Below are 26,843 nucleotides of genomic sequence, written 5' to 3'. Positions count from 1 at the left end.
AACCTGCACCGCTGTGACATATTTAGAGATTGTATATTTCCTTAACAGGGAAAGCCATGTCCCTCAAGAGTCAATGGGGAACTTTTATTACCAGTTGACAGATACTAAGTTTATTTTGGAATGAGAACACGTCGGGAGGTTCTTTCAAATGAAAATCTCTCCAGTGAAACAAAATAGAGTTGTCACAAAAGAGCTCTTGTCTTCTCATCGCAACTGTTCTAACTCCTATTGGAACACTTTCTGGGCTAATTATTCCCAACTACGGTAAGACATTGAAGATTAATTCATGGTACACAAAATGTTGCAGCCCAGTGCATCAAAACATGTCACACATAGGCCCAACAAAACTCATCCTTGAAAAATAATAAATCTGTTAGTTTTGTCTGACCTTTGAACCCCTTCTTACTTGTTAGTTGCTATGGAACATTATAGTTTCCATAATGTGATCTGGGCTATTAATCAGCTCTCACCATCTGCAGCCACAAACAACGACAGCCCAAATGCTAAATGTTTCCCTCAAGTGACACCAACTGCTCATCTGAAAGCATGAACTATGAAGACGGGGAACCATTATCAGCCAACACAACGGGCCTTCTTAGCAACGGAAAATTGGCTACTGTGAGAGAACAAAACTCGTAAGTGCCCTTGGCCAGTCCACTCCCACCAAAGAATTTATATTCAAAATGTTTGCTCCTAATAATGGGGGGGCGGAGGGGGTGTCGGCCGGATAGTGGGTAGAAATGACCATGTTGCTGGATTGGATGATGAATGGAAGACCATCATAGCGCGCATCACAGAAAAACCAAGGGGCGCAATCGATAAGTACTAAGCATGTTGATGATGGCTTGCTACATATCTGAGATGCACACACAAAAAAACAGAAGAGGCCTGACCACTTGGAAATGTACATGTATGCCTGCTGCAATTTTCAAGGACTTAGTGGGAAGTTAGGGGCCATTAACCCTTACCACACATATTATGAGTGACACAACTCATAAAAGTTGAAACAATTTTCCAACATAATTTCTCTTATCATAATTTGCTTCTTGTTAGTGTTAACCTCCAAACTTCAGCCTCCACCATCAAGTTGACGGCCATTGTATCCAACTGAAACTAGAAACAAAAACAACAAATATGAAGAGGCCGAACAAAGAGGCAACAAAACCTTACTCAAAGTACACTTGGGAAAAAAATCACTGCTCCGGATCTTCAAAATAGTTCTACCCAAAGCTCAAAGAATCAGGATGCTTTTATTTACGCTAAGCCACAGGGTAAACAGACGAGGAGAAACACACTTTCCTTGCCATACTGTGAAACCTTTCCATGAATGAGAATGGGTACACATCAGCTGATGAATACCCCCTCCTGAAGTTGATTGTCCTTGACGAGATCTCTCCTTTTTTTAGGCCACTGTTTGCCCACGCACAAAGGGCTCCCTAAAATGCAAGACACTTGGCATTTCTTACCGGCTTTGGCAAACAGACATTCTCCGCTGTCTGTAGCTTACTTCAGCTTATTGTGAGCTACGATATTCTGACATTATCAAAAGAAGCTGGGATTTTCAGAAGTGACTTTGAGCCTTCTGAGCGACAAATCAACGACTGTACAGTTCCCAACCCCCTTCCCCCTAAAAAGGAAAGTCACGGGAAAAAGGGTGTCCAAACACAGGGAATTATCTTTGGAGAGGGAAACTTGAAACTGCACCCTTTTGGAAGGTAAACCAGAGAGTGAAGTAGGCCTATATCTCACTTCAGGTATGCTTGGGCATATCACTTGGTAACTCACCACCGCCAACAAGCTTCATTATTTAAGTCCGATGACGCCAGTCTCTGGTGATAAGGACCCCCCCCATATCAAACGCTTTAACAGCAAATCCCCTTTACTATTTACCAATCCCCTTTGCTGAGATAAAAAGTATCAAGTACATAGAGGTCAGTTAGTGCGCCAAATCTTCTCCGCATGGTTACTTTCCTCTGACCAGGAGAATGACATGAGCAAAAGAAAGCTTTGCCATGCGCGCAGATCATACCCAGAACAGGAGTTTTCACTATCACATTTTTTTTTGGGAGGGGAGGTTCCTTTTAAATTTATTGGCATTTTCCACATCCTCAGAGAAAAAAAAAACGGAATTTAAAAAAAAGCTGGAAACACATTTGATGAAAGTGGGGCATTTGGGACTTTGCCAAGAGCCTTTTATCTAGTCTTTAAGAGCCTTGGCTCATTAAATTTCCGAAATTCAGACATTAAGCTTTCCTATTCTCCATCTTTCCTGCAAGCAGTCTTGACTCCTCAATCACTGGCCACTATAAACTCTACACCACTTAAGTTGGCTGTTTACGGTTGCAATAAATAATGCCACAGCAAATGTTTACTTAATGTTCCTTGGGAAAAAAACAACACTGAATACAGCATGGGCCCCCTTGATCTCAACTGTGAAATCTGGAAGAATTTTGCCACTGATTGTCTCAGGAAACTTGGAACAGTTTGCTTCAGATTTGCAGACCTTTGAAGTTGAAACACCAGATTCAAACTCGCTATTATTGGGCAGTTTATAATCCTGTAATGGAATCAATCTCTAATGCTTCAGAATTCAATTTTGCATGAGTCTGCACATATTACCAGAGATGTTATAGCCAGCCATATTTTAGTGCTAGGCAACTTTGTAATGGCAAAGGGAGGAAGTGAAAAAACCACAGTCTCGGGGGTCATGGCCAGGGGTCCAGGGGCCCCCTCGAGGGAACCCCAGATCACTTTTTCAGTGAGTTTTTCTCTCCAAATTGATTAAGAGTTCAACTTTTTAAATTTCTTCAAGGTAAAAAATCTAAAATTTTCATGGTAACTGATGTTTTGCTGGCATTTTTAAGGATTTTTGTGCTGGTCAGTGGGCTGTTTCTTCAAGCTTAGTGCCGGAGAAGGCTGTGGTGGAGATACCCGACTGGTGCCGACCAGCGTAGCTGTAACACTGATTACCAGCTTTATTTCTGCGGAAATACTTCAAGCCTGTGGAATTGGAAGTTGACACATTCACAAAGGCCGGAAAATGAGAATTTGGCATTTTCTCACTTTTCAATAAATGATGGCTTCAAAATTTTTGAGTCAAAGAGTGTTGAATCTTTCCTGGGAACACGACCTATCTGTTTAACGAGAAGCAAAAAACAGCCCAAACTTTTGTCCATGCTCTGAAAAGCAACACAAAGCCCACGCGCATATGAATGAACAAACCCCCTTCCCTGAAAGACAGGGAAGAATTTGATGGCATTTACAGAGAGGGGATCTCTGTGTACACACCAACCACAACAACATTCTAGGCTCCAACACCATTTTCGCTCCCCTTTCTGCCGTCCACCCTAAACCCTCTTGTGTACACCCTCACCATAGGTCGCCCTGCAGCTTTTCTCCTGGCCCATTCAAATGCAAATGCCAAGAGCCACTTGGGCCAGTGCTTTTTTTTCCCCGATGGTAAGCCCTTCGAAGTCAAACCTCTGTGCAAGGCTAAATGTACATGTATACATGTCTGCTCTGCTCGCCCATCACTTAGCTTATCAGTCTGCTTCAAACACATGTTCATTCAGATGAAGAGAGGATTTGAAAGGAAAGGATGGTGTGGGAAAACAAAGTCTATGGTATTTATTTCCCATCGGAGACTTCTGAGAGTTATTACGGTAACCTCAACAATTCTCTACTCATATTGAAGCTGATCTTGACTTAAACCCTGGATCTGACCCAAATTTTAGTGGGCCGTCCCTGAACTTCGTTGGCTCAGGTAGGTTTTCCAGCTTTATGAGAAAGCCTGTCCAAAGTTAATATTCTCCATGTTCCGCTGATGCCCTATTGAGATAACCGTGGCATTTCCATGTCTCCTCAGTGGGAAGGCTCCACAACTTCTGTAACATGGCTCTCGCCAGTGCTTCCAATCCTATCTTGATGGGGCTACTTGAAATATTTCCGTGTCCAAACAGATAATCATACACAATCACTCAACTTTATTAAACTATTTAAGCGATGCCATGTTATCGAATACAAGAGTGTGCCATAGGGACAAAGGGCACGTTGATGGCACACAACCTACTCCACTGTACACAGGGCCCCTGAACGGTGGTTACACATTGCTGGCTACAAACAGGGCCGAGAGTATCCAACCAAAAGGTCAAAGGTTGATGGCAGAATAAGAGTTGGTCAAGAGCAAGGTCAATCTAGAAATAATCTGGCTGGAAAAACAACGGGGAGATACAAGAGCCCAACTGGAATGCAATGAAAAGCAATTCTATCCAAGTTGATGATGTCCCCATGCAGACAATTCTTTACCTTTAGGAATATCTGTTTACCCCTTCCATTTCTCCTGGGAGTTTGTATTTTTCTAATCTATCTTTAAGTAACTGACTGAATTATAAGTTTTTGCAAGTGTAGGAAGTATTAACTTCGATGAGCATATTCGCCACTAGCAACTGCTTCTCACTGGAACTTACTTCTACATGATGGCTATAAAAGATCTAACAAATACTTGTAATTTTTATTTGAAAGTCTTCTGAGGTTGAAGGTGCCATGAAGTAAAAGGCAAATGTGAACCCTGCTGAACATTCTCCAATAAAGTCATAGACATCTGGATGATTTCTTTTTTTTCTGCACCTACGGTTTGTGACAATGACATGCGACAGCAACTCTTCACAGCCAGAGTAAAAAAATCCCGCACTGGAACACACCCTTATTCAAATAACTCTGTCGAAAGTGGAACATAGATCACTGTTTCCCTCCCTTCATTCACTTCAAGCCTGTCCGGTTCCTATAATTCCATGCTTCATTTAATACAGAATTTTAGTGACAGGCATTCAGGCACACCGGAAGGGGCTCATGCTCTAAACAAAAATGTGGGTTTCTCCCAAGGTCACTTGGAAATAAAACCAAATTCATGGGATTACGCTGCTTTGCTCAAATTAAGAATCTGCATTTCAGACAAATACATGAAGAGCCCTGCACTCGTCCTGATCCATACCACACTTCACCCTCTTCGCTGTTCCAGTGTCGTGGGTTTTTTTCAAACCACAACACTACCGTGTTAACTTTGTGCCTGGCATACTTTTGCTCAGCAAGCATGGCTTAATAAGAATAACCATTATATCTTTTACTTTATTACATGTAAGGAGACATGTTTTAGTGGAAGGGGTGAAGCTGAGGGTTATGGCCGACTGGTTCTGTGAAGGAAGGCAGAATGCTAATTTAAGCTACGCTTTTGCTAACCCACCAGAACTCCTGACATTCAATGGTGGGACAGACACAAGCTGGCACAAATTTAAGCAGCGATTATTCTGCTCTGGGCTGTCATTTTCTAACTTTCAGGAATAAATTTTTAGTTCATGCTAGATTAGCAATCAGATAAGTCAAGGATGGTCATTAAGAATACATTATACAAATATTACTTGAACAACAAAATACTGACTGGTAGCATTTCGCTGGGCTCTGCCTTTCCTGTAATTCCTTAACAGTAAATCAAAGAAAACACCTATAAAACCCCGGTTTTGCACTTCAATGCAAATCCAATGATCATAGACGAACAATATAAACATTTAAAAGCCTTGTCTGACTTTGGGCTCTTGGTGGCAGAGAGTCTCAGCCAATATGGGCACACAATGAAAGAGCTCCATTTTCAAAACTGGGTTCTTCAAAACTTCACGACTAGCACGATCTGGTCTTCTTCAGTAGACTCCTGAGGCCAACCGGAGCAAGCTAGTCATTTCTGCGTGGGTAACCACTTAGCCTTCACAGTATATCACATGCTGTAACCGAATGGTACCGGATAAAAAGGCAAATGAACAAACAAGCCAGCCCATGGCTACAACCTTTCTGGAAGGAAAAGGCCAATTTCTAAATACAACTGTTAACTTTGAGCAATATAAAAAAACTCCCGAAGTCTGATTAACTAAATACAGCCCAGATTTCTGATGTTTAGTCAAGTCAAGCCCCTAGCCACGAGCCAGAACATTATGCTTACTAGAGAGGCCACAAAAAGGAAGACAGCGATCTTTCAGTGGCTAGATTGGGTCCCTAGCAATGAACAACTTCCTTCATGGGTTTAAGGAAACTGTGGGGGGGGAGGAGGAGAAATACCTGGGCTTCCAACATTTTCTCCTCGGGGCAATATCCTGGGACAATCTGGAAACACTTGCTCATCCAAACACTTGAACACTTTCCATGTTTCCTCCGCTCTCTTTTTCCTGTCGGTAATGAGACAGTCATGTGGATATGATTGCAATGCTACAGGGCCTCTCTAAACTTCTCAAACAGACTTCTAGAAGATTACAAAATGTGAAGGTGTAATCCAACAGTGCTCATCATGAAGTGTGCAGCGTTTCCCACCAAACAAAAAACAAACACAGCAGACACAGTTTGGCTACAAGACAGAAGTAAGCAAGCGATCAAAATACATGTAACTGCAACAGGATCACTGCTGATTCAATGTATAAGATTGGGTTTACATTGCTTACTTCTTTAAAACCGACAGTGACGGTGTTAACAACTACAAGACCAACATTTTCCAATTTTTAAGTAATTGCTTGGTTTTCAGCACTTTCAATAAGTTCAAGAAAATAATTTGGATGATGACATCATCTCTGCAATCCTGCTTTCATAGCCTGACTCCTGCCGTCCTGGTGCAACAGTGACGGGCAAAGATGTTAGGTATATACTTCTGTTGCCTGAAACCAGGCTACCATCTTACACGTTTGCACTAAAACAGATGGAGAGAAATCAGAGATGTCACGGTATACTGCACCACTGACTCGCTGCTGACAAACCCTGACTTGTCAAGTGGGATAGAGCATGCTGGGTAAGCTGGCTGTACATGCATGCTCAAGGGAAACCGAACTGTCTTTGGGGTTGACTATGAAAACATATGTGACCTATGGGTACCAACAGCCCCAGCGTGAGGGCTTCGGAAAGGGAAACAGATAGTCCAGATGTGGTTGTGGGATTAAAATGTGGTGACCTGAGGTTTCAATTCAAGAAGTAGCAACTGAAAAACTTTTATTGTAAAAGTAGAATTTGTTTGGTTGTAAGTTCGTTCACTCCTCTAACAGTCCGGAATGACATTCTCCCACACTTTTATTTATAACATGTATTTTGGTTTTTTAAATTATTCTTTTGGGGGGAAAATTGTGCAGGTATTGAAAGTCTGCATGAAATACTGCATGCAATGATCTAACAGGAACCTGTCGTAAAAAGAGAGCAGAATGGTAAATGTTAACTTGTACCACAGGATTTGTCAAATTTCAAGACTGAGTTCTTGATACTGTTGGTCTTCCCGGAAAGCAGCGAGCCTTAACCATGTCCATGAAAAAAAAAAAAGCTAAAAAGTGCATTCGGGTGGCACGCCTGTTACACGTACTGATCCACCGGCTCAATGTGGTACCCCGTTGGTCTTCTCTGTTTGACTGGACATGTTTGCCTCTTCCCCCATCGGAGCGGGGGAAATAATTTGCTAGCAATCACACGATGGGGTCTCCTCCGTGCGTGTATTTTTGGAATTGTTGTCTTGGGCTCCTGGCTCCAGTGTCGGGGCTTTTCACAAGATCGCTTTAATCACGTAGAGAGTATGCCATTGGAATCAACTGATGGGGGGGAGGGGAAGACCATGCTCCCCTAAATATTACAGTGTGGGAGTCCTTGCAGTATAATAAGCAAATCACCAGTACTCAGGAGGTTTTCATTTGTTCAGTGTCATATATTCAGAAATTGTACCTGTGCAGCCTTCAGTCAACAAGGTCAAAAAGATGACTTGGGTATTTGTTTCCATGATCTCCCTCCCCAATAAATTAACATATTTGTCAAGTGTTTGCCGTGTGAATAGTTTCATCCTTCAGTAATTACAGAATCCTCCCATAATTATTGCAGCTCAGGCCCAAAAGAAAAAGCAAGCATAAATTTTGAAGATTAGGCAGAGGATTGTGCAGAATCACTCGGATTAGTACTACTCCCTACACTACAGCTTCTCCCTACCCCCTGTCGGGCCCCATGGCAAGACAAGCAGCCTTTCTTGCCTCATTTATCAAACTCTCCTTCCAGCTCTTCCCTTCCCAGCCACTACCCCCTCCAGGTATCAAGGCTCAGGGCCGGTGCAAGCTCCTGTTCCCCTCACTCCATCACGGCCAGGCCAACAGGGTATAAAAATAAGAGCCAGAGTACAAACTAATGAAAATAACACCCCAAAGAATTACACCAGCTCCAAGTATGTCAGAGGTAAACCTTTTTACTGAAGGGCCTACCCCATCCAGCTCACCCTGCAGGTCCCGGGAGTCCTGCCCCCCTTAAAAAAAAGCCACTAAAGTTTACTTAGGAAGAAATCCAGAGCAAGACCTTGGTAATCTGATCTGGAGTCCACTGTTGTCAGGTTTCATACATGCAAGCCAACACTACCAAGCAAAGCTGTAGCCAGACCCACAAGGACATAGTCAGTTTTTTCACTGCATTAACATATTTTCTCTTTGCATCTGAACATGAAGCATTTATGCAGAGGGATAAGTTGATAAGGAAGGTGATTACCAGTAGTTAAGAATGTTACAACTCTTCTACCCAGATTCAATTCTTAGCAAATCAGAATGAACATTAACTTGATTGCCCTGATGATTCAGTGCAGGAAACTTTGCCTAAATAAAATAAAAACCGTAAGCTTTGTTTTTAGCTTTTAAGAACTTAAGAAGGACGGAGAGAGTCTTGTAACGTTTACAAGTGTAATTCCAACTTGAACCAATTTTGTAGCTGGTAAGATTATGTAAACTCTTGGCAAGTCTGTAGATCTAATAGTATTTCTAATCTGGCACACCTGTTTTGACTTTTGTAATTTTTGCCAGCTGTGTTTTTCTCTTGGGACCCTGGTGAAGGATGCCTTGTTGAGTGACAAACGCACGCTCTCTCCTTGAATACCTCTGCCACATGCAGGCCCCTGACAGTTGTGCTTACACCTAGTACCTACTTCCCTCCAAAGAAAAGAGAGAGATTTCTCATAACCCTACGCTCCCCAAATCTCCAAAAAACAGACCTGTGAAGACACTAGGTGTATACCTACTGATCACTGCTTTAGTCTTCTGTGTACTAGAGAGAACTGGCCCCCAAAAAAGTGGTCAGAAAAAGCATGTTTCACCTGGAATAGGATCTCACTGCAAATGAACAGTGGTTGTGAGGTATATGTCATTTCAATTCACATTACTTTATGTTTGGGGGAAGGGGTGGGACAAGAGAGGAGGGGGGGGTACGGCAGTGCTGCTAAGCGCATTTCCCTTCCTAAGCACATTTTCTCCTGTAGGCCTACACCTGAATTCCAAAATACCCTTTGACAACAAAAAGCCTGTTCCTTTTCTCCCTTTTTTCCCCCTTCTGGATGGGTGTTTCCAAAGGACTAGAATGCCATCACTGCTAATCTGCCCCTCACTTGTTCCACAACGCTGCACATGAATCCATCTCCACAACAGTCAATCTTTTCTGTAACGGGTACTGTTCTCTTGAAGGTCCTGGTCGTTTGTTTGTTTTTTTTTCCCCTGTTGTATGGCCCCTATTGTAACTTGTGTCAAAATTCTCCATGTACGGCCCCTTGTTACGCGTGGGGAAAATTTCTGATGCTCCAACATTCACCACAAAAAGGCTGTACTGCTAGACTACCCGTGCAATAAATGCACTCGGGGTTGTGACGATGGAATGAACCGACTGCGACTTGATGGGTTGAGGAGAATAGAACACGGAGAGCCACAGCTATTAGCTATGATTGAAAGACGATGTGTAGCACCAGTTAATGACCCACAGCATGCAGGACAGGGGAGATTTAATGAGGCATAACAAGGAAAAAGTCAAAGTGGATTTGCAAGCCCCAAAATGAATGTAACAAAAAAATGAAGCGAACAAATCCACCATTAAAATGTCTGCTAAAATGATAGGGAGATTTGCTGTATGGTCGCTTAACATTTTATGAGCCAAAGAGGCAATTTGGCAACTAATTGGTCTGGGAGGGGATACAAGAGGATGGCTTATTGCAAAGATCGCTGGACTGTGGATGAGCAGTAAAGCAGAGATACATTTTGCTACCAGAATCGGTCACAACTTTGTGTTCCCTCAGCACAAAAAGCCCAAAGGAATTTAACAACCAATCCACATTAACAACAAATAAGAATCTAACCCCAACCTAAGAACCACAACCAATGCTCACAGACATTTAATTGGCATGCCGATCAGGATTTCCCTGGCCAATTCGGTAATTACCAGGGGGAGTAAGACGCCTTGCTGCAATGGCCACATTCTCCTCCAGCCCAAGCTAACAGTACAGACCTCGGCTGAGCCAGCCTAGCTGGTGCCAGAGTGGCTGGAGAGGCATGGCCCGGCCAAAGACAGTGGAGCCACAGTGGTGAGGCCTGGGTGTACATGTACATGTACATGGGTTTGTGCAAAAGCTTTTACCAGGCATTCACTGCCTTATGCTAATGTCCAGAGCTCTTCTGGTCAGTTAGGCTGTGGGCCATCAGCGAAGCCACAGAAGAGAGGGGGGGATCTTGGGTCACTATTCTATTGCTGTTCCACTTCTGAGAATCATTCCTCCCAGGACGAAGACAGAATAAAAGGGGGAAAAGATCATTTGACCATGATTTGACATACCTCATACATGCAGAGATGCTGATCTTCACTATGTATTTTTTCTTTTAACGTCAGCATTCCGAGAGGTTTCCCACACCATTTACTGAGAATCCCAGCCTTCATTCAATTTCACTGAATTGGAAAGGTCATTTCAAACCAAGCCAATCTTATTCAGGTTTGTTGAACTGCACACAAAATACAGCATGTTACAGAGTTCCATGGATGATAAGGAATAAAAACAGAATAACATCCAGTTTAAGGATATCTAAAATTACTTCACAACAGCCAATTTTAGTTTGAGGCTAAACAAACCTTTGACAAGCGAAGCATACCCCATATACCGGTGCCTCGTTCGATATTCTTCAGTGAGATGCAACCACAAATTACCTTACATTTGTCACCTTCAAGATGTGCCTAATAAAAACTTAGGCCAATAATTTTAATTAATTGCAGGAAAAACATTTCAAGCCCTGTACAACTAATCCACACCTCTGACTGACTTATTCCCCCCCCCCCCCAAAAAATATGGCATGAGTGGGTGGGTGACAGCAAGTGCTCGCCCACAGTGCGGCAGTGCAGAGGCACATCTCCAATTCTAATCATCCCCCCCCAAGCGTCTTCTTGGGGCAGCTTTGATACTCCCGAGGGGGTTGGTGAGGGATACATTGCCAGGAGGTAATGACCACAGGGGGATCAGCCTTGCAAATGAGTTGATGGCATATAGGTGTGAGGGAGGTAGGCCCACAGGAATGCACAAATGCCTGATTGCTGGCAATATTTCACCAGGCCAAGTGGCAATGGGGGGAAAAAACGCCAGCAGCAACATAAGCAGTTCAACTTTGAAACAATTTCCACCAGTTATCAATGCAAACCATTCAGAATTCACTCCACTGCAATTTTCAGCCCGCTTCGATGTGTTACAAAGGTGAAACAATCAATATCAACCTACTTGAAAGAAAATCAGAACACACAGATCACTGGCCTACACAGGAAGCATGACGTAAACTGGATCCATTTCAAGAACAGTCATGGCGCCAGCTAATACCAACAAATACCATGAACAGAGACCATTGTCTCTGCAGCTTAATCCCCACATTGGCCAGAGCAAAAGGAGACAAGTCAATGTGCCTGGTTCTTGTAATACAGATTAGGGCCCAGGGATTTGGGATTTAGACCGCCTTCAGAAGAACTAATGACTTCAGCACACTTTTTTATGTCCACACAGCAACAGACAAAGTTGGACAAATCCTTTCCTGACAATAAACAGTCTTTGGGAAGCTTTTATTTACTCACCCGCCCTAATGGAACATAAAGATAAGACATCAATTACCAAAGAACTAAATAGAAGCCTTGCTCAATCATTGCATTGACGCACACTCGTGAAATAGTTTAACATTTACGATGCATGAGGTATGTTATTGTGTGCAAGAACTTTTTTACAGAACCATATTTTATGAGTTCACTTAGTCCAAGGACAAAACAACTATTAGCTTTTTCCATCACTCCATTCCAATATTTCCAATTAACAACTGTAACACTTAGGTTTTTTCACGTTCATAACTTTTCTGCTATTGGAAATTTCTCAGTAAAAAAAGAAACTTTAAAATTTGAAACCTAAATTTGTTTGTTCTTTAGTAAGTTTGCAGTAGTGATATTTAATATTTATGGCTTGGTTGAGCCGAGTCTTTGTTTAGTTTGAGTTAAAGAAATTTAACATTGACTTTAAGAATGTCTGTGAAATCCCACGCCATGTTCACCGAAATACGACTTCCAAAGACTGCTTTCAATATAAAAACATCAGCATAAATCATCTTTGGGCAGGAAGAACTCTTTCAGGTAACTGAAAAACAAGTAGTCATGTCCAACATCTGACTTCGACCGTACCCAACTCTTCCAACTTTTAACCTGAGCTGCACATTTACGCAGTGAATCTTTGAGTCGATTAATCATAGGCGAGGACATTACTACTATTGCACAGGCATGAACTCATATACAATGTATTCAACTTGTATGACAGCACTTCCTTCAGAAAGTAACAAATTAGTACAAATGTTTAGAAATTAATCATGGGCTGATTCATGATCAGACTAGAGATGTTGACACTGTGTTAGTTCGACACTAAAACAGATTTGAATGATGCCTTTCAATGCTACTGGACGATCAGGATATCCATGACGGCCAGGATTGCAATGGCATGACCATTTAATACATTTGGAAATTCAACATTTTGAAAGAACAAGCACCTTCTTATCTTAATACCTTTAATTGTGAAAAGTTCTTTCCTTCCAATTTCAGAAACGTATTCCAGTCCTGTTAGATTAGGGTATAGTAAATGGACATGATGGATTTTGGAATGGATGATTACGGGGGAGGGGGAAAGTTAACAGGGGTTTGAACTGTTTCACGAACCTGCATCTGCGTAGGGTTGATGCCGCTGACTTGGTGTATTTCCTGTTTCGGTGCTTTCGCCAAAATCCACAGTGGAGCCAGTCGTAGAGATGGAGGCCTGGGTGAAACGACTCTGGCTGAGGCTGGCGGCTGAAAGGTGGAGGCAAGGAATGAGGGAAAATAAAAACCATCTGTTATTGTCCAGCATAAAAGGTGGAAGTAATTACCAGCCTTCTATTGCAAATACTGTGCTCACTGTCAGTTGCCAGGACTTGGCTCTGAAACGCATGGGAGCCACTTGCTGAACTTTGCAGCATGAACGGTGCCAGTGAGGATTAGCAGCTACTGTGGGAGGCCAATTAAGAGTAGCTTTTCCATTCTTTAAGAAAAGACATGCTTTTACAGCTCCTACATAATGGCAGGTGTTGAGATTTGAGATGCCATGTTGAATAGATGGTTTAGCAGTCACTCATGAATATGCAGGACAAAATGTTGACTGACTTCAGCCAAGAAAAAGAAACTTGGATTATAAGTAATTTTCATTGTGCTTTAAATGCTTTAATAATTCTGATAAAAAATTAACTCCAGCACAGTTTCCCTTAATATTGTTATTCTTAAGGTTCATATTAATTTTGTGCACAATTTCGCTCCAATAGTTTCATTTTTTTTTTTAAATGCCTGTGGGTCAAACCCAATGTAACACCAACCTTCCGTTTTGGACCTCTCGACCGGAAATCTACTGTATGGAGGTGGCGGCGATTCTACAATGCAACACACAAAAAAAAAAACACAGGAGAGAAAACGTAAGAAATTCCTACTAACACTGTGTCTGTGTGTGTGGAGGTCAGCATTATGAGAAGACAGAAAGGGGAGAAAAAAAATGCTGGAGCATCCCCGCTGTGCACGAATAGACAAGCCAGGCCTGGCAGCGCTGTTAATTGGGGCGAAAGACTCCGGCTTGATCGGCACATAAATAACCGCGGCGCCATGTTGGTAAATCGAATGCGTGACTCAATAGCGAGCCCTGCAGCCAAGCCAGCCAGCTCGAGCGAGCCACCCAGGCGGGGCCCGCTATGGCGCGCGCCAAGGCATGCTTGCCTAGCCTCGCCTCACCAATGCATTTATAAATTCACAATTAAAATCGCTTGCATGTTTATACTTTTCCAGGTTAAGTCATCCACGGACAGTGGAGGGAAACTCCAACAGTGGAATGCAAAAATCATACACAATTTACAATCGATTCGAAATTCTAACATGAATGCTTGAAATTTCTATAGGCGTCTCTCAGCGCTCCGGACCGATCAATCATTGGCATGGAACTTCAATGATTAAAAACGTCTAGAAAAATCCCTCTGTAAAAGATGTCAGACATAGAAGACATTCCCATTCTATAACAACATGGTGAACGTGTCGAATTCTTTGATCTTCAGTGAAACATGTGAAAGATATGTGAAAGAAAAATCGGTTAAAAAGCGGGTGCGATGCGGCACATTGAAGTTTAGCGACTTCTTACGTGCACGTGCCGGCTGTCAGGTCATTTTTCCTCAACTGGCTGTAGTGTTCATTTTCTCGTTCGTGAATCTGCAAAAATTTGTCCGAATTTTTTCCTTCTTACCTGGCTGACACAAACGGCTGAGATGATAAGGGTTGCAGCATACATTTCCTGAGCTAAGGTCTTCCAAATCCCGGTCGGATTGACAGCAGAAATGAAGTCTCTTGAGTTCGGCAGCATGTTTGAGATCAGGCCAGCGGTAGAGCTGACAGCACAACACGTGCGGCAGCGTGGTCCGTCCCCTCCCCAGCCGTATCTCCCCCTTGGGTAGGGGGACACAGGCGGTGGTAGTGGTTCCACGGCTTTCCACGGCATCGAGCAAGAGCTCAAGTTGCCGGTCCTTGAGTCGTTTCAGGAGGCTGTGGGCGGCTGATTTGAACTCGGAGTCGATCTCCGAGTCGCGGTCGAATCCCTGACTATCGGGGCCTTGTTCGCCGGTGGGGCAAGCACCACCACCACGGCTCCTCCAGAGTCGCCGGATAAGTACCGTGCGCTTGGACTTGAACATGCGACATAGGATTGGAGCACACGGTCATAGCCCACGGAGTCTCTCAATGACCATTCCATACGCTGGACCCCTCAAAGCAAGTTAAATCCACTCCGATCTCGCGGCATTCAAGGTAGGTAGAATCATGCAGCAGCAAGGGGCTGGCATGAACGCACCGGCCCTGCTCGGTTGAGTGGTGGTTGATGAGGGCCTTGCTGTACGGCAATCCAGCTCTTCACACAGTATCTCTTTCCACACACCATTCGTTATCTCGGTAATGAATGCTCACCCAGCGTGCCTGGCTAAGCCTTATGTGTAGGTTCACCCCCGCGGTCAGATCGCGTCGTCATACGGTTGGGCCACAGTCAGTGCGTTGGCCTACTCCGCGGCAAGGTGACGCCAGCACAGCGCCTCGCATCCACAACCCGATTACGTACACTTCCGCAGCACCAATGCGAGGACAAATCCCACTGGTACATGCATCAGGCTATCCTGGATCGTCCACAGTCACGATCTCCAACTTACAACTTCCATGCAGAGGAAAAAAGATCAAGAATCACAACACTAGGCACGATAATAACACGAGCACATGTGACCCAAACCATGTACAACGTACATCTGAAGAAAATGTACACGAGAATTTTTCTTACTACACTGAATTATGAGCTCACAGCTACGCGCGCTCTGATTGGCTAGCTTTGGTCACGGGACGTCTAGACATTTTGGCGCGGCTCGAGTCTGAAATGATTGTTGAGCAAATAACATGGCGCTGTCCCAAAGATCGCAGCTACTCCCTCCGGTGAGGCATAGGGACCGCCTTCAATCATGCCGAACGTAGTCACACACGCTGTGCCAGCATCAATGCAGCGAAATTAAATAAAGGTGACAAACTTGATCTTGCAAAAATGGCATGAACAAAAAACAAAACAAAATAAAATACGAACAAACCTACGCGGTTATTGACCTTTTGTCTGGAGTGAAACAGTGTCCGGATTGCACGTTCGAGCATGTACCAAATGATGTAGGCCCTAGTGACACTCCCGGTTAAAATTAATACAAAAGATTTGTTTTCATAAATGTCACGAGAATTAAAACTTTCAATTCTCGTGACATTTATGAATCTTTATCTTGACTTTATTGCCATTTACTTCATAATTGAAATCGACATGGACGTGTAAATTCATCGTATGACAAAACAATCAAGGAAAACACTGACACCACCATGGCCGAACCAAAAGAATTAAAGCCTGTGACTAAACCATTAGACATTCTTCATAGACATATGACTAGGGGTATCATAATACATAGTTCATGACGTCGAAATTATCATTTTTTTCAAGCCATTTTAAAAAGGTTCTTCTAAAAGGTTCTTCTAAAGGTTCTTCTAAAATCTAGTCATTTACTTAGGTCCACCATGAAAGATTCCTCTAATCCATGGGCCCGCAGCTACAAACTCCACCCCAAAACTCGGAGGTCTTGCCTTGCATGCATTTTGCTAGAACGCGATAACGAAGTTGACGCGAGGAACGTGAATGAAATCCCGCGATCATGAGTGCAATTATCAAAGTCATACATTAACGTCGATCGCTTCATGAATCTATGGCCACATCTCACGTGCATGGGCGGGGCTAGAGGTCGCTGGGAGAAAGCATGTCACATTGTCATTAAACAAACCACAAATATCGAAATCAGGTTTCATTTTTGAAAACTCTTTGTATCTGCACTTTCAAATAGAAACAAGACCTTGGAATGCAGGATTCACCACTGCACACAGAAAGCCCGAAGGCGTAGTCTTCAAACCACCCAGGTATAGGTGGTGTACTTTTCAACACTGTACAAAAAAAGAACAGCGTCATATGATTTAAAAAGAATTAGCAGTGATCAACATTACGAGAGAAAGATGATCATGCATAGCCCCTTTAAAATCTTCGCTTAAATGCGGCGCGTCAGGGAGGCACCGTTAGCGAGGCAGCAGCGACGCACTTCGGCCCCACGGGCAAAACGGTTCTTCGGAGGTGTTTCCGGAACTCCGACACGTCCGTGCATTTTTGGGGGCTAATTTACGTATTACTATGGTATTAATATTACCCACGCGTTGTTGTCCCCTTGCAGAGAGGAGATCTGCGAGTCCTTGTTTTCGTCTTTAGGCCAAAGGGCCAGGTTTAAGGAGAAAGAAAAAAATAAAAAGAGAAACTTTCTTCATCTCCCCAGGCCGACCGACCCACTTGAGAATACCAAGAAATTGTCTAGATGGCTCGTCTGCCAGTCTGACCCTACAAGAAGGCTACCTCTAAGTGATCAAAAGTTAAGACCTGGAATTTGAAAAGGCTGTATAAATGTTAAGACTTTAAAAGCCGTGTGTTTAATCCTGTTACCACGCACTGAAGTGGTGCACTTTTAATGAGTAGGCCCACATGTTTGCAGCGTATCATTGAGTTCCAAGTGATATACGACCTTTGTTGTAAGTGATCAAAAACTAATTCGCTTTGTGAAAATGGTTTCGGATAAATGTTCGTCGCGGTCCGAAAAGATAAGCTTACTTTAAGTTCAACATCGCCGGGTATGCGAGGGACGCGCAGCGTCCATCTCGTCGGTGAACTTACTTCAGGGGGAGGAAGTGTGATTGTTGAGAATGATGACAAGTTTCAAAGATCGTCCTCCACACGAGCGACTCCAGCTCCTGTTCCGCTTCGGAGAAAATGCAGTGTTCCGCTGTTGCGACTTAAGCGCGTGGCTTTTTCGGGGAACAATTATATTATTTATTGACATATTTATAAATTTGAGATCTATTTGCGAGGGTTCAGGTAGGAGAACAGACTACACTGTGGGGTTCATTGTGAGTAATAATCATTGATTGTAAGGCAAAACCAGTGACACGCGGTTCATCACCAAGGTACGGTTCTTTCCGCTGAACTATCGGAAATCAACTCCTATGCCATCCCCAGACAATGGAACGATTTTTTTGTTGCAGTAAATTGTATACATTTTTGGCGACGGTCGCGCATGCACGCACGCAGGCGACGGGGAAGAGGTGATTTTTCAAAGGGTGTCGCCCCGAGCTATCAATGGTTTGGGGTTGGTCCAACAGACTGTGGCAGGATGCGCCGATACGGCGGAGCCTTCCATTCAACGCGGTCTTTTGTCGAAACCTATGTCACCGTCCCGAGTCACTGGCGGAACACTGACCAAAATCCACGGGCCCATTGTCCTGGGGATCTTCTCGGCGCCCACTGGTGTCAAAAGGCTTTGGAGGTTCTGACGGTGAACTGACAAAAAAAAACCAAGCGGATGAGGATTCGGTATGACCGGTAGAGTTGAGGCAAAGTGGCGTCCAGAGGCATCCGTATCAACACTACAGGATAGCTGCAGGTCACTCGGAACCTGCAGACAGTACTTGAAATCTTTCATTCGGTCTCGGATAAACTTGGATCAAGAGCATTAGAATCTAAAACTGCCGAATCTCACGTTCCCAGAAATGCTCATCATGTTGACTTCGAGAAAAATGATAATACAAAGGAAATAAAGCAATGATCATAAAGCAGAAGGGTAAATTAAGTTAAGTTTGTTATTCTGTCTGATGAAGCGCAGGGCTTTTTTCCTGCAAATTTCGAATTTAAGACTCTAGGCCTACACCGTGTTTATCAAAGCTGCTTGGTATTTCACTTTTAAACAGTTAGGCTGATCTAATCGTTTCATGAAGGCTCAGCCTATTCCGTTGAACTGCAAAATAAGAAGGGAGACATATCTAGTTGAACCACAAGGAAAAGTCATCATTTCGTGTAGTTGATGCTTATTGTATAATGTCACCAATCTAATTGCTACATTCGAAAGCTTAGACTCAGTTCAAGCAGTTTATGGGCTGTCTGAAGTTGAAGTTTGAAACACGAAGTCTCGAAGATATTCGTTGGTATTGGGGATACGGATTTTTTTCTTAACTTGATCGTGTAACATTGGTTTAAAATCGATTAGAATACTGGATATATTGACAACTAATTTAGCACTGAAATTTAATGACGAACTTTTCAATTGATTTATCAACTAATTTATTATTAGCTAAAACTATTCTGTTATATGAAGGGAATTCATGTGCTGAAGAAACTTATTCTACCGTTCATGAAACACAGTCCCTTTTATCAAAATTTGATTTGCATGCTCGTGAGTGAGACGTCAGCTTTGTTCAGAAGATCCCCAAGTGTCAACTCGCTCGGTTTATCTTTTCAATGAGAAGCAACGCCCGCCCTCTTGCGGTTGTTTCTGCTTGTTCTAATAACTCACTGACGGCGCCATCATGTCGTCGTCGGTAATTTCACAGAGCGTTCACTACAAAACGACAATGGTAAGGATGCGACCTTAATGAGCCAGCAACTTAGTTAAACCCCGAGACATTTTTTTTTATAAATGATTTTTTCTCAAGCACTCAACAACCACATCAAAGCTTTCAATTTAAAAGCAATTCAATAATACATTTTCTGTTTTTTTTATGGTTGATTTTTCTTGGGTTATATATTTGCTTTTTAACCTGACTTTTGGACCAATATTAGTTTCTCCAGTATCTAAGTTCTTTCAATTCTTACTTCATTATTGATATATCACAACAGTTTTAACGAACTAAAATAATTCAAAAATTAGAAAGTAAATGTAGTTATTAGTGGAGTAGTTTCTCCCGCCTACAAAAGGATCAGGATTTTATTCATTTATCTCCAACACCTTCTCTTTTGAAAAAAGTGGCCGTGCGAGCAATTTTTTTCCCCACAAAGCCTGGGCATGTGCACTTTTTTTCGGATCATTTTGGCCAAGTGGGCAAAGAAATTTGCAGTTGTGTTCCCTCCGGGGTTCAATGAACAAGAATTCACTGTAGGGAATTTTCCTTTATACAAAAAATAATATTGTACACAACTAAGGGGCGGATGCTCGGGTTGGACAACCGAATCAGTCGCGTTTTCTTAGCCTAGGCCTAAACTTAAATGAATTATTACACGCATACATGTTTCATATTGTCATGGACGTGTTGTGTAGGTAATAAAAGGAACGAGTTTCAGTGTTCTACCATTCCAACAATTCAGTTAAAAAAGCGATTGTACGAAGTTGAAGTTTCCATATCAACAGTTAAAGCAGCAAAATAAAGGTAGAAGTTTGTAACTGTTAAAAATGAAAAATGATGTCAAGGCATCGTACCAAACCTGGCAAATAGAAAGAGACAGAGCGTACTGTCGAGCATTCTCCCAATTAGCCCCAGGGTCGAGATTCATTAGATTTTTTTGGCGGGAGTGGCTAATGGTTACGGAATATTTGGCACTGATTACATCTTAAAGTGATTTTCTTGGGATATTGTGGTTGCTCTTTCCATTTCGACGAAACTCTGTAGGGGCTCAATGATAGCGACCCTTACAGGCACGGTGGGAACGCCTCTGTTTTCCAACTCTTCTGCGGACGAATGGCGCCCTCTTCACTCGAACACATCGGCTTGTATGAGGGCGCTCTTCATCACCAACACTTTCCTGATCCTATAAAGATCCGCGAGTCGCGCGGCAATTTCCGCACAATGAGCTACCAATTCTACCGAAATACTTCGCTTGGAAACAGTCTACAGGAAAGTTTAGACGAGCTAATTCAGGTGAGCATAATATATAAACGTCCAAGTTCCACGTCACCTTTCAAATTATCTTCCAGTTTGAGGTTGGAAGGTTTATTTTCCTGGCCAAAAGCTGGACGTCGCTTCGTGCCCGTAGGGCCCTACCCTTTTGTTTCTTATTTCGTTTCACATGTACCACAGGTCCTATTCCTAATCCTATGTTTTCATCGAAAGCATGTATTGCGAGTCGGGTGGGGGCGAGTTGTCCTCCATTTGATTGGGTTCGACTCGAAGAAGAAGGTGTACACTGGCCCCGACACACCTGCAACAGTGTATCCTGTTTGAGGAGTTTGCAGTACCAAGAAGAAGATTTGATGGAGTGGGGGGTGGTATAAATTGGTGCTGGGAGGTCACTGATATCTCGGAATGATTAGGCCTGTATTAATTGCCTAGCTAACATGTAATTAGAAGGTTAATTCATCTCAACTATTGATCGATCCTGTAGAAGATTTTAGACTTTACTTTTTTCCTAAATCTCTTAAAGAGTTCTTTATGTGGACATCACTTGACAGCTGTCTGCACAAAGTCTGGTATAAAATGGTTTGAAAAATTGTATTTTCTAAGTGCTTTAATATTTCCCCAGCTGCATGTTAATGTGATTTTTTAGGAAATGTTATTGCTTTCTGGTACATGTAGTTGATATACCACTGGAGGGAAAAATCGGGGAAAGAATTCCATGTATGGATGCCGCTTGACGCCCTGTGCACAGACCCTATGAGCCTGTTAAAAAGTCTGTTTTCTAAAGTGAATACCTCAATATTTTCACTGCTTAGGACACATTATTGCTTTCAGATGACTAATGCACGTAGCACACTGTAAGGAAAATTTAATGGCATCTAATGCCGTCCATATATTGAATTCTTGCCCAAATTGCTAAGAACCATGAGTTTGAAAGACAACTGATTGTTTGATGGCAGAAGGATTGATTGATAGTGCCACTAGATCAGCTGATGCCACAGCAATCATGCAAATCCACCAATAAGCTTCTTGCGGTAATGTGCACCATCTTGTGCATGGGGCAGAAAGAACATGCATTGTTGAGCACGCCCTTCCATCACATTGTTTGGCGCTTCCAAGTCAACCAGCATTCATTCTGGTATCTAGCAACGCCTGTTCTTTTTTGTCCCGTGGACAAGATGGTGCATAATACTGTCAAAATGCTTATTGTGCCAACATCCTCAACTCGAAATAGCGAACATCCGATGTTAAATTGTTTTCTTTGTTCTGCCTTTTTAAAACAGACTCAACAGATCTCCCCTAATCTTGCTCTGACCGTGCTTCTTAAGTTTGATCGCGCCATCAACGATGCGTTATCAAACAGATTACGCAACAAATTCTCATTCAAGGTGGGTTCCCCGAAAACAGAAAAAAAAAACCTCTTTAGAAACCAATTGTTGGAATTAGAAATTCACTCTGTGAATATTCTTCACCGCACATGCCTGTCATGTTTTGTTAGTGATGATGCCTGTCATGTTTTGTTAGTAATGGTGCCGTGCAGTAATCAGTTCCACCTAGTGTGGGACTGGATATCAGGCTGAACTATTCAGTGATTGGTTGAAATCTCTCTCATACTTTGAAATATAGCTTTGGTTTTTTTGCTGATCAGAAATGTAGTGCTCAGTATATTTTGGTAAATAAAATGTTGAGCCCTATTGTTCTGGAAGTAACATTCCATGTATAAGCATTTTGACTAGGAAAGCTAAGTTGTAGATGACATTTTTGTTTGGCTGTGTCGTTATAGGGTCACCTGAACACGTACCGTTTCTGTGACAATGTCTGGACCTTCGTGCTGAATGACGCCGAGTTTCGCAATGGCGACTCAATCACCGTGAAAAAAGTCAAGATCGTTGCTGTTGATGGCAAGAATTCTGCACCTGCTGACTAGGCAGTCTCCCTCTGGTGCAGGATGGTGTAATACTGGTTGGTCAGACTTGATGACAAGGAATCGACTGCTTGTTTCTCCTACATCATGTTCACTTCCGTGGTCCATACACGGGCTCATGTATTAAGTTTTGCTCACAGGGCGTTGTCTGATGAAGAATTTCTTCTGTAACGAGCAACAAACCTTTTGATCAGAACAAGACCCTCTTGTTTCTTACCCTATTTTTTTCTTGTTTGTAATTTGTTGTGTGGTGTATAAGGCTGCAGAAGAGTTAATGTAGCAAACATGTATGTAGTGTTAAACTTAATCTGTTGGAAATTATCAGTGCCATCAGTTAATACTGTTTGAATTCCGAGGTGCCGACCTGAACTTCACTTTGCCTAAATTCTGTTGTACGTTGTAAATCTGTCTGGAAATTTGTCTTTAGTCACAGCTGGACAATTACCTGGCATGAATGATGTTACAGAAACACTTGTTAAAGATTATTTAGCATGTAAACTTGACAAATTGGAATTCAGAAATTGTGAGCTGTAGGCCAGCATTACACTCCATTTGAATGTGGCTAGGGTAAACTTGAGACAGAAATGACATAGCCACAAAATAATCCCCGGGGGGTTTTGAGGTCCCCACAGCAACTATTTTGACTCGTCTTCAATCTCACCTGTAAGTAAAATGAGCCCAAATTTCCACCATTCCTTTATGCTGTGCCTTGCTGAGCAGCCAAGAAATCTCAGAAACACTGAATTAATTCAGGATTTTAATTGGCTTTTATTTTTTTTTGGGGGGGGGGGAAAGGAAAGGTGTAGTTTAGTTCTCCGTGAGGATTATGCCATATGCATGTTGCTATCTCCTCTGAATGGCTTAGTCGTGTTAACATTATCTACATGTACTTACTTTCATTTACGGCCAACTGTGCACAAGATTTTCCAGTAAGGAGGTTGTAGAAAACTAATGCTCTTATTGGGTGCAATCAGTCGATCTGCACGATTAGCGGATTGCTTTAAGTGCTTGGTTAATTCTTCATGAAATCTCAAACTTGACCTCCCTTTTTTTGACACAGTCTTTCACAACTGTGAATAAGAAAAACAAGGCAATTGGTTGATAGCAGAATTGTCCACATATTATGCAGTAAGATTAACTGATTGTGCAAAGACTGGGTGATCTTGCGTATCGACTGATTGCGCCCAACACTCTCATTTTGGTCAAAAAAGAACCAACCAGTAGATTAAGCCCTCCAAGTCATTCCTAAGAAATGTTGTAACTCAGTTTGGGAAGTACATGTTCACCAAGTTGAGGGTAACTCAGCATTTTCATTGGAAATCCGGAGGGGACGTTGCAGCTTGATTTGAAGTGGCCAAATACAGTCAGGAGTTCCGCATTTGTAATCCATTTGTCTGCATATCAAGCCTGTGATGGCGATCCAGTTCCTGAAATTGATCCCATTGGTCCCATTAATCAATCAAACTGAAGCACAGGTGCCTTGTTGGGGCTTGTGTGGGAGAGCTCATAGCAAGAGTTTCTGACAATCTTGGTGTCTTGATCAGTTGATGGCATTGGTAAAAAGAAAGTTGAAATGGTATTGAAAGTTCCAAGGAGCCCTTCAGCTCAAGTTCCCACAAGACCTTTTTCTATGACCCATTCCAGAAATGTTCACACTAGTTCTTATGTAATCTTAGTCAATTTTCACCCTGATCACACCCCCCCGATGTGGTGATGCTTCAGTTTGATGGACTTTGAAAGACCTTTTCCATCATGATGTATGAAAAATATTTCACTAAATGTTGAGCAGTTGAACCTCATTAGAGCACTGTGCAAGCAACATTCTGCTTATAGCAAGGAAATGTCTAAGCCCCAGTCCTTTGTTTCCATTCCAGATAATACAAGGTCCCTGTGTATTACATGTATAAAAGTCAAAAGGACCTCTTAATGAGACTGAACTGTACCCATCATTTAAAGCAAGATATAGGACGGAGAGAACCCCCCCGGCCTTTGTGTTGGTCATTGTTTGATCGGAATCTCAGGAATTCTTTACAGACTTCTGGGGGGATGTGTTAGGTAACAATAGTCTAGAGTGTGTATAGGGATTGGGCAGGTAGGGGGGTACCCCTTCGTCCCATATCTTGCCTGGTAGTGTACCCATTGCTTTTTGTACACGTCCATCATTTACCTTAATATCCACCACAGATTAATATATTACCATTAAATACTTGAAAACACTGACAGTCTTGTGTAATTTCTTTATTCTTGGATTGGTCTCTTAGAGTTGCTTTACGTTTTCTTTTTAGTGGTCATTATGGGCCTAGAGGTAGCAGAATAATCCTCGAGGTACAATTTAATTGGTTGTGGCCTTTCATCTGAATGGTATTACCTACATGCCTCCCACATAATGCCCACACCCCACCTTGGTGACGGCAACATGTCTTCTGTGTGCAGTGTAACCAGTTGCCCAGATACCAACTTCTTGTTTTACAAGACTCGTAAATGCCAATTTCCTTGCTTACAATTTCCCATGTAACATCCTGGTTGTAAGTACATGGCAGTATGTCAGTTTCTTTCTCCGTCTCTCGCTGTCCCAGTGTCATTTGCGATGTGACACATCAAGAACTTGGACAACACAGATCTTCATTTTTTCCTACTACTATCCTGGCAACACAATGCGCTCATTCCCAGCTGTTGGCTTGTCTCCATGGCAACGCATCTTCTGAGTCTGTTCATAGAATCAGTTCAAGCTGAGTTGAACAGCTTTTCATTTACTCTTCCCTACTGTCAAATCAACTCTGAAACGCACATCTAGCCTCCACTTCTCTCAAAAGTACTCTCTCCTCAGAAGTATCAAACAGTAACACTTCATGAGATCTTCACACAATGTCTTTTTTGCATCTCTCTAAATAATTCCCCCTCCCTGTGCTGGCAACGTTTTGTTGACCTCCTTTTCCCATCTCCAAGGCGACAATCTCAAGAATCATCTTCGTAGTACTCCTCTCCTTGCATCTGTCGCATCAGTGCCATGAGATCCTTGTTGATTTTGTTCTCCTCTTGGCTTCCCCGGTCGTCTCCAGAGTCCATCTCTTCCTCCTCGTCATCTTCTTCAGCATCCTCAAGGTCATTTGCATGAAGCTGTCGATGTGAAGCTGACTGAAGATCATCCAGTGGTACTTTGTTCACAGCGTTATCAACATCCAATAAGTCTTTCTGCTGTATACAACAGTACGGGGATTACTTTTGCATTGCAAGTTAATAAACAATTTGAAGTGCTAACAGGTACATCTACAACAGAATTTTGAATAAAGAACTCAAACTATTTGTACACTGTTCTCCATGTTTAGTCCTTCCTATGTCTTATTTACATGATCTAAATGCCTCATCCTGGGGTATATGTACAATACATGTATGAACATTTATGTTGGGGATAATTACATTTGTCATATTTGTCATGTTTTCTGTTTAGTGTCATAGGCCTACCTTTGGTTGACTCAGTGACAATGAAAATGCTGGGTTGCCTTTCTCACTGGAGTTCCTCAGAAGGCTATTCAGATAAAGCTCCTCTTGCTAGAATAACAGAGAGACATATACATTAACATTGGTTCCTTGAGTAATTAAATATCACATTACATTTACAAGACAAGACAACCTTTTGTCATGTAGGTTTCCCCACGAACTGTGCGTTTCGTCACAAGCTCCGTAGCGGAGTCAAGCATCATGCGTCATGGCGTCATGCATGTGCGGCAAACATGACGAACCCCTTGGACACCGGCAAATAAACTTTAACGTTTTCCTACCTTCAAACGATTGATCTGCTCCTTGATCATCATCTCTATGTCCTTTAAAGCCTTTTCTTCTTCTTTCAAGTATTTCAGTTTTGCCAACAACATTGTTACTAATAAATTTGCTCCACTTAAACAGTGTCAAGTACCATCACACATTAGGTTCACGAGCCAAGTGAGTCGCCATTTTGATAGCTGGTATGGTGCTCTGTAGCTCGAAAGATACAAATACTGGGCGACGGAAACCAGTTACAGTTTTTGCTGGCTTAGACGTCTAGCGCCACCAATTTGAACAAACATTGTACTTGATTGAGATATAATAATGTCAAGTTTCTCGCATCGTATCTTAGGTGATGTTGACGATACCAAATTTCAACTTAAAATGCACATCACTGTCGATAGAAAGGAGAGGCATTTCCCCCTTATAAAGACATTTCTTCTTGTTCTTCATTTTCTCTAAGGTTGTAAAGTTCTCTTCTGAAAAAAAAATAAAAAATCAAGACCGATTCTGTTAATACATGTATTTTGAA

At 42.4% G+C, this 26,843-nt stretch overlaps 3 protein-coding genes across 4 annotated transcripts in view; 1 reads left to right on the top strand and 2 right to left on the bottom strand.

Moving 5' to 3' along the window:
• The window catches only part of LOC110975627 (SMAD family member 6-like), a 29,315-nt gene extending 13,643 nt beyond the window's left edge, over window positions 1–15,672 (bottom strand). The window contains exons 1-3 of the mRNA XM_022228244.2: window positions 14,612–15,672; window positions 13,704–13,757; window positions 13,018–13,146 (exon numbers count right to left, since the gene is read on the bottom strand). Coding sequence (XP_022083936.1) covers window positions 13,018–13,146; window positions 13,704–13,757; window positions 14,612–15,056 — 628 coding nt within the window. The 5' untranslated portion in view covers window positions 15,057–15,672. The remainder of the gene's footprint in view (window positions 1–13,017; window positions 13,147–13,703; window positions 13,758–14,611) is intronic.
• Window positions 15,673–20,500: 4,828 nt separating this feature from the next.
• Window positions 20,501–24,771, top strand: LOC110976403 (transcription initiation factor IIA subunit 2-like). The gene is made up of 3 exons (XM_022229636.2): window positions 20,501–20,649; window positions 21,909–22,013; window positions 22,409–24,771. The coding sequence occupies exons 1-3, from the start codon at window positions 20,578–20,580 to the stop codon at window positions 22,550–22,552; spliced, it is 321 nt and encodes a 106-aa protein (XP_022085328.1). The 5' UTR covers window positions 20,501–20,577; the 3' UTR covers window positions 22,553–24,771.
• On the bottom strand, window positions 24,767–26,528 carry LOC110976393 (uncharacterized). Of its 2 annotated transcripts, none has more exons than XM_022229623.2 (3): window positions 26,329–26,528; window positions 26,012–26,098; window positions 24,767–25,741 (listed from the first exon to the last, which is right to left on the bottom strand). In XM_022229623.2, the coding sequence occupies exons 1-3, from the start codon at window positions 26,419–26,421 to the stop codon at window positions 25,505–25,507; spliced, it is 417 nt and encodes a 138-aa protein (XP_022085315.2). In that variant the 5' UTR covers window positions 26,422–26,528; the 3' UTR covers window positions 24,767–25,504. The 2 variants fall into 2 exon arrangements, with proteins under 2 accessions (XP_022085315.2, XP_022085304.2); XM_022229612.2 differs by having other exon boundaries at window positions 24,767–25,744; window positions 26,329–26,526.
• Between the last annotated feature and the right edge of the window lie 315 nt (window positions 26,529–26,843).

Source organism: Acanthaster planci, linkage group LG08 (assembly GCF_054643075.1).
Source record: "Acanthaster planci isolate LZ-2023a linkage group LG08, COTS_SCS, whole genome shotgun sequence".
Classification (NCBI taxonomy): Eukaryota; Metazoa; Echinodermata; class Asteroidea; order Valvatida; family Acanthasteridae; genus Acanthaster; species Acanthaster planci.
This window is presented reverse-complemented; position numbering and strand designations above follow the sequence as displayed.

Coding starts and splice junctions, on each gene's coding strand:
- LOC110976403 (XM_022229636.2), top strand. CDS start 20,578: ATGAGCTACCAATTCTACCGAAATACTTCGCTTGGAAACAGTCTACAG. Junction 20,650..21,908: donor GTTTAGACGAGCTAATTCAG/GTGAGCATAATA, acceptor TTTTTAAAACAG/ACTCAACAGATCTCCCCTAA. Junction 22,014..22,408: donor GCAACAAATTCTCATTCAAG/GTGGGTTCCCCG, acceptor GTGTCGTTATAG/GGTCACCTGAACACGTACCG.
- LOC110976393 (XM_022229612.2), bottom strand. CDS start 26,421: ATGTTGTTGGCAAAACTGAAATACTTGAAAGAAGAAGAAAAGGCTTTA. Junction 26,099..26,328: donor AGCAGATCAATCGTTTGAAG/GTAGGAAAACGT, acceptor CTGTTATTCTAG/CAAGAGGAGCTTTATCTGAA. Junction 25,745..26,011: donor TGTCACTGAGTCAACCAAAG/GTAGGCCTATGA, acceptor TGTTGTATACAG/CAGAAAGACTTATTGGATGT.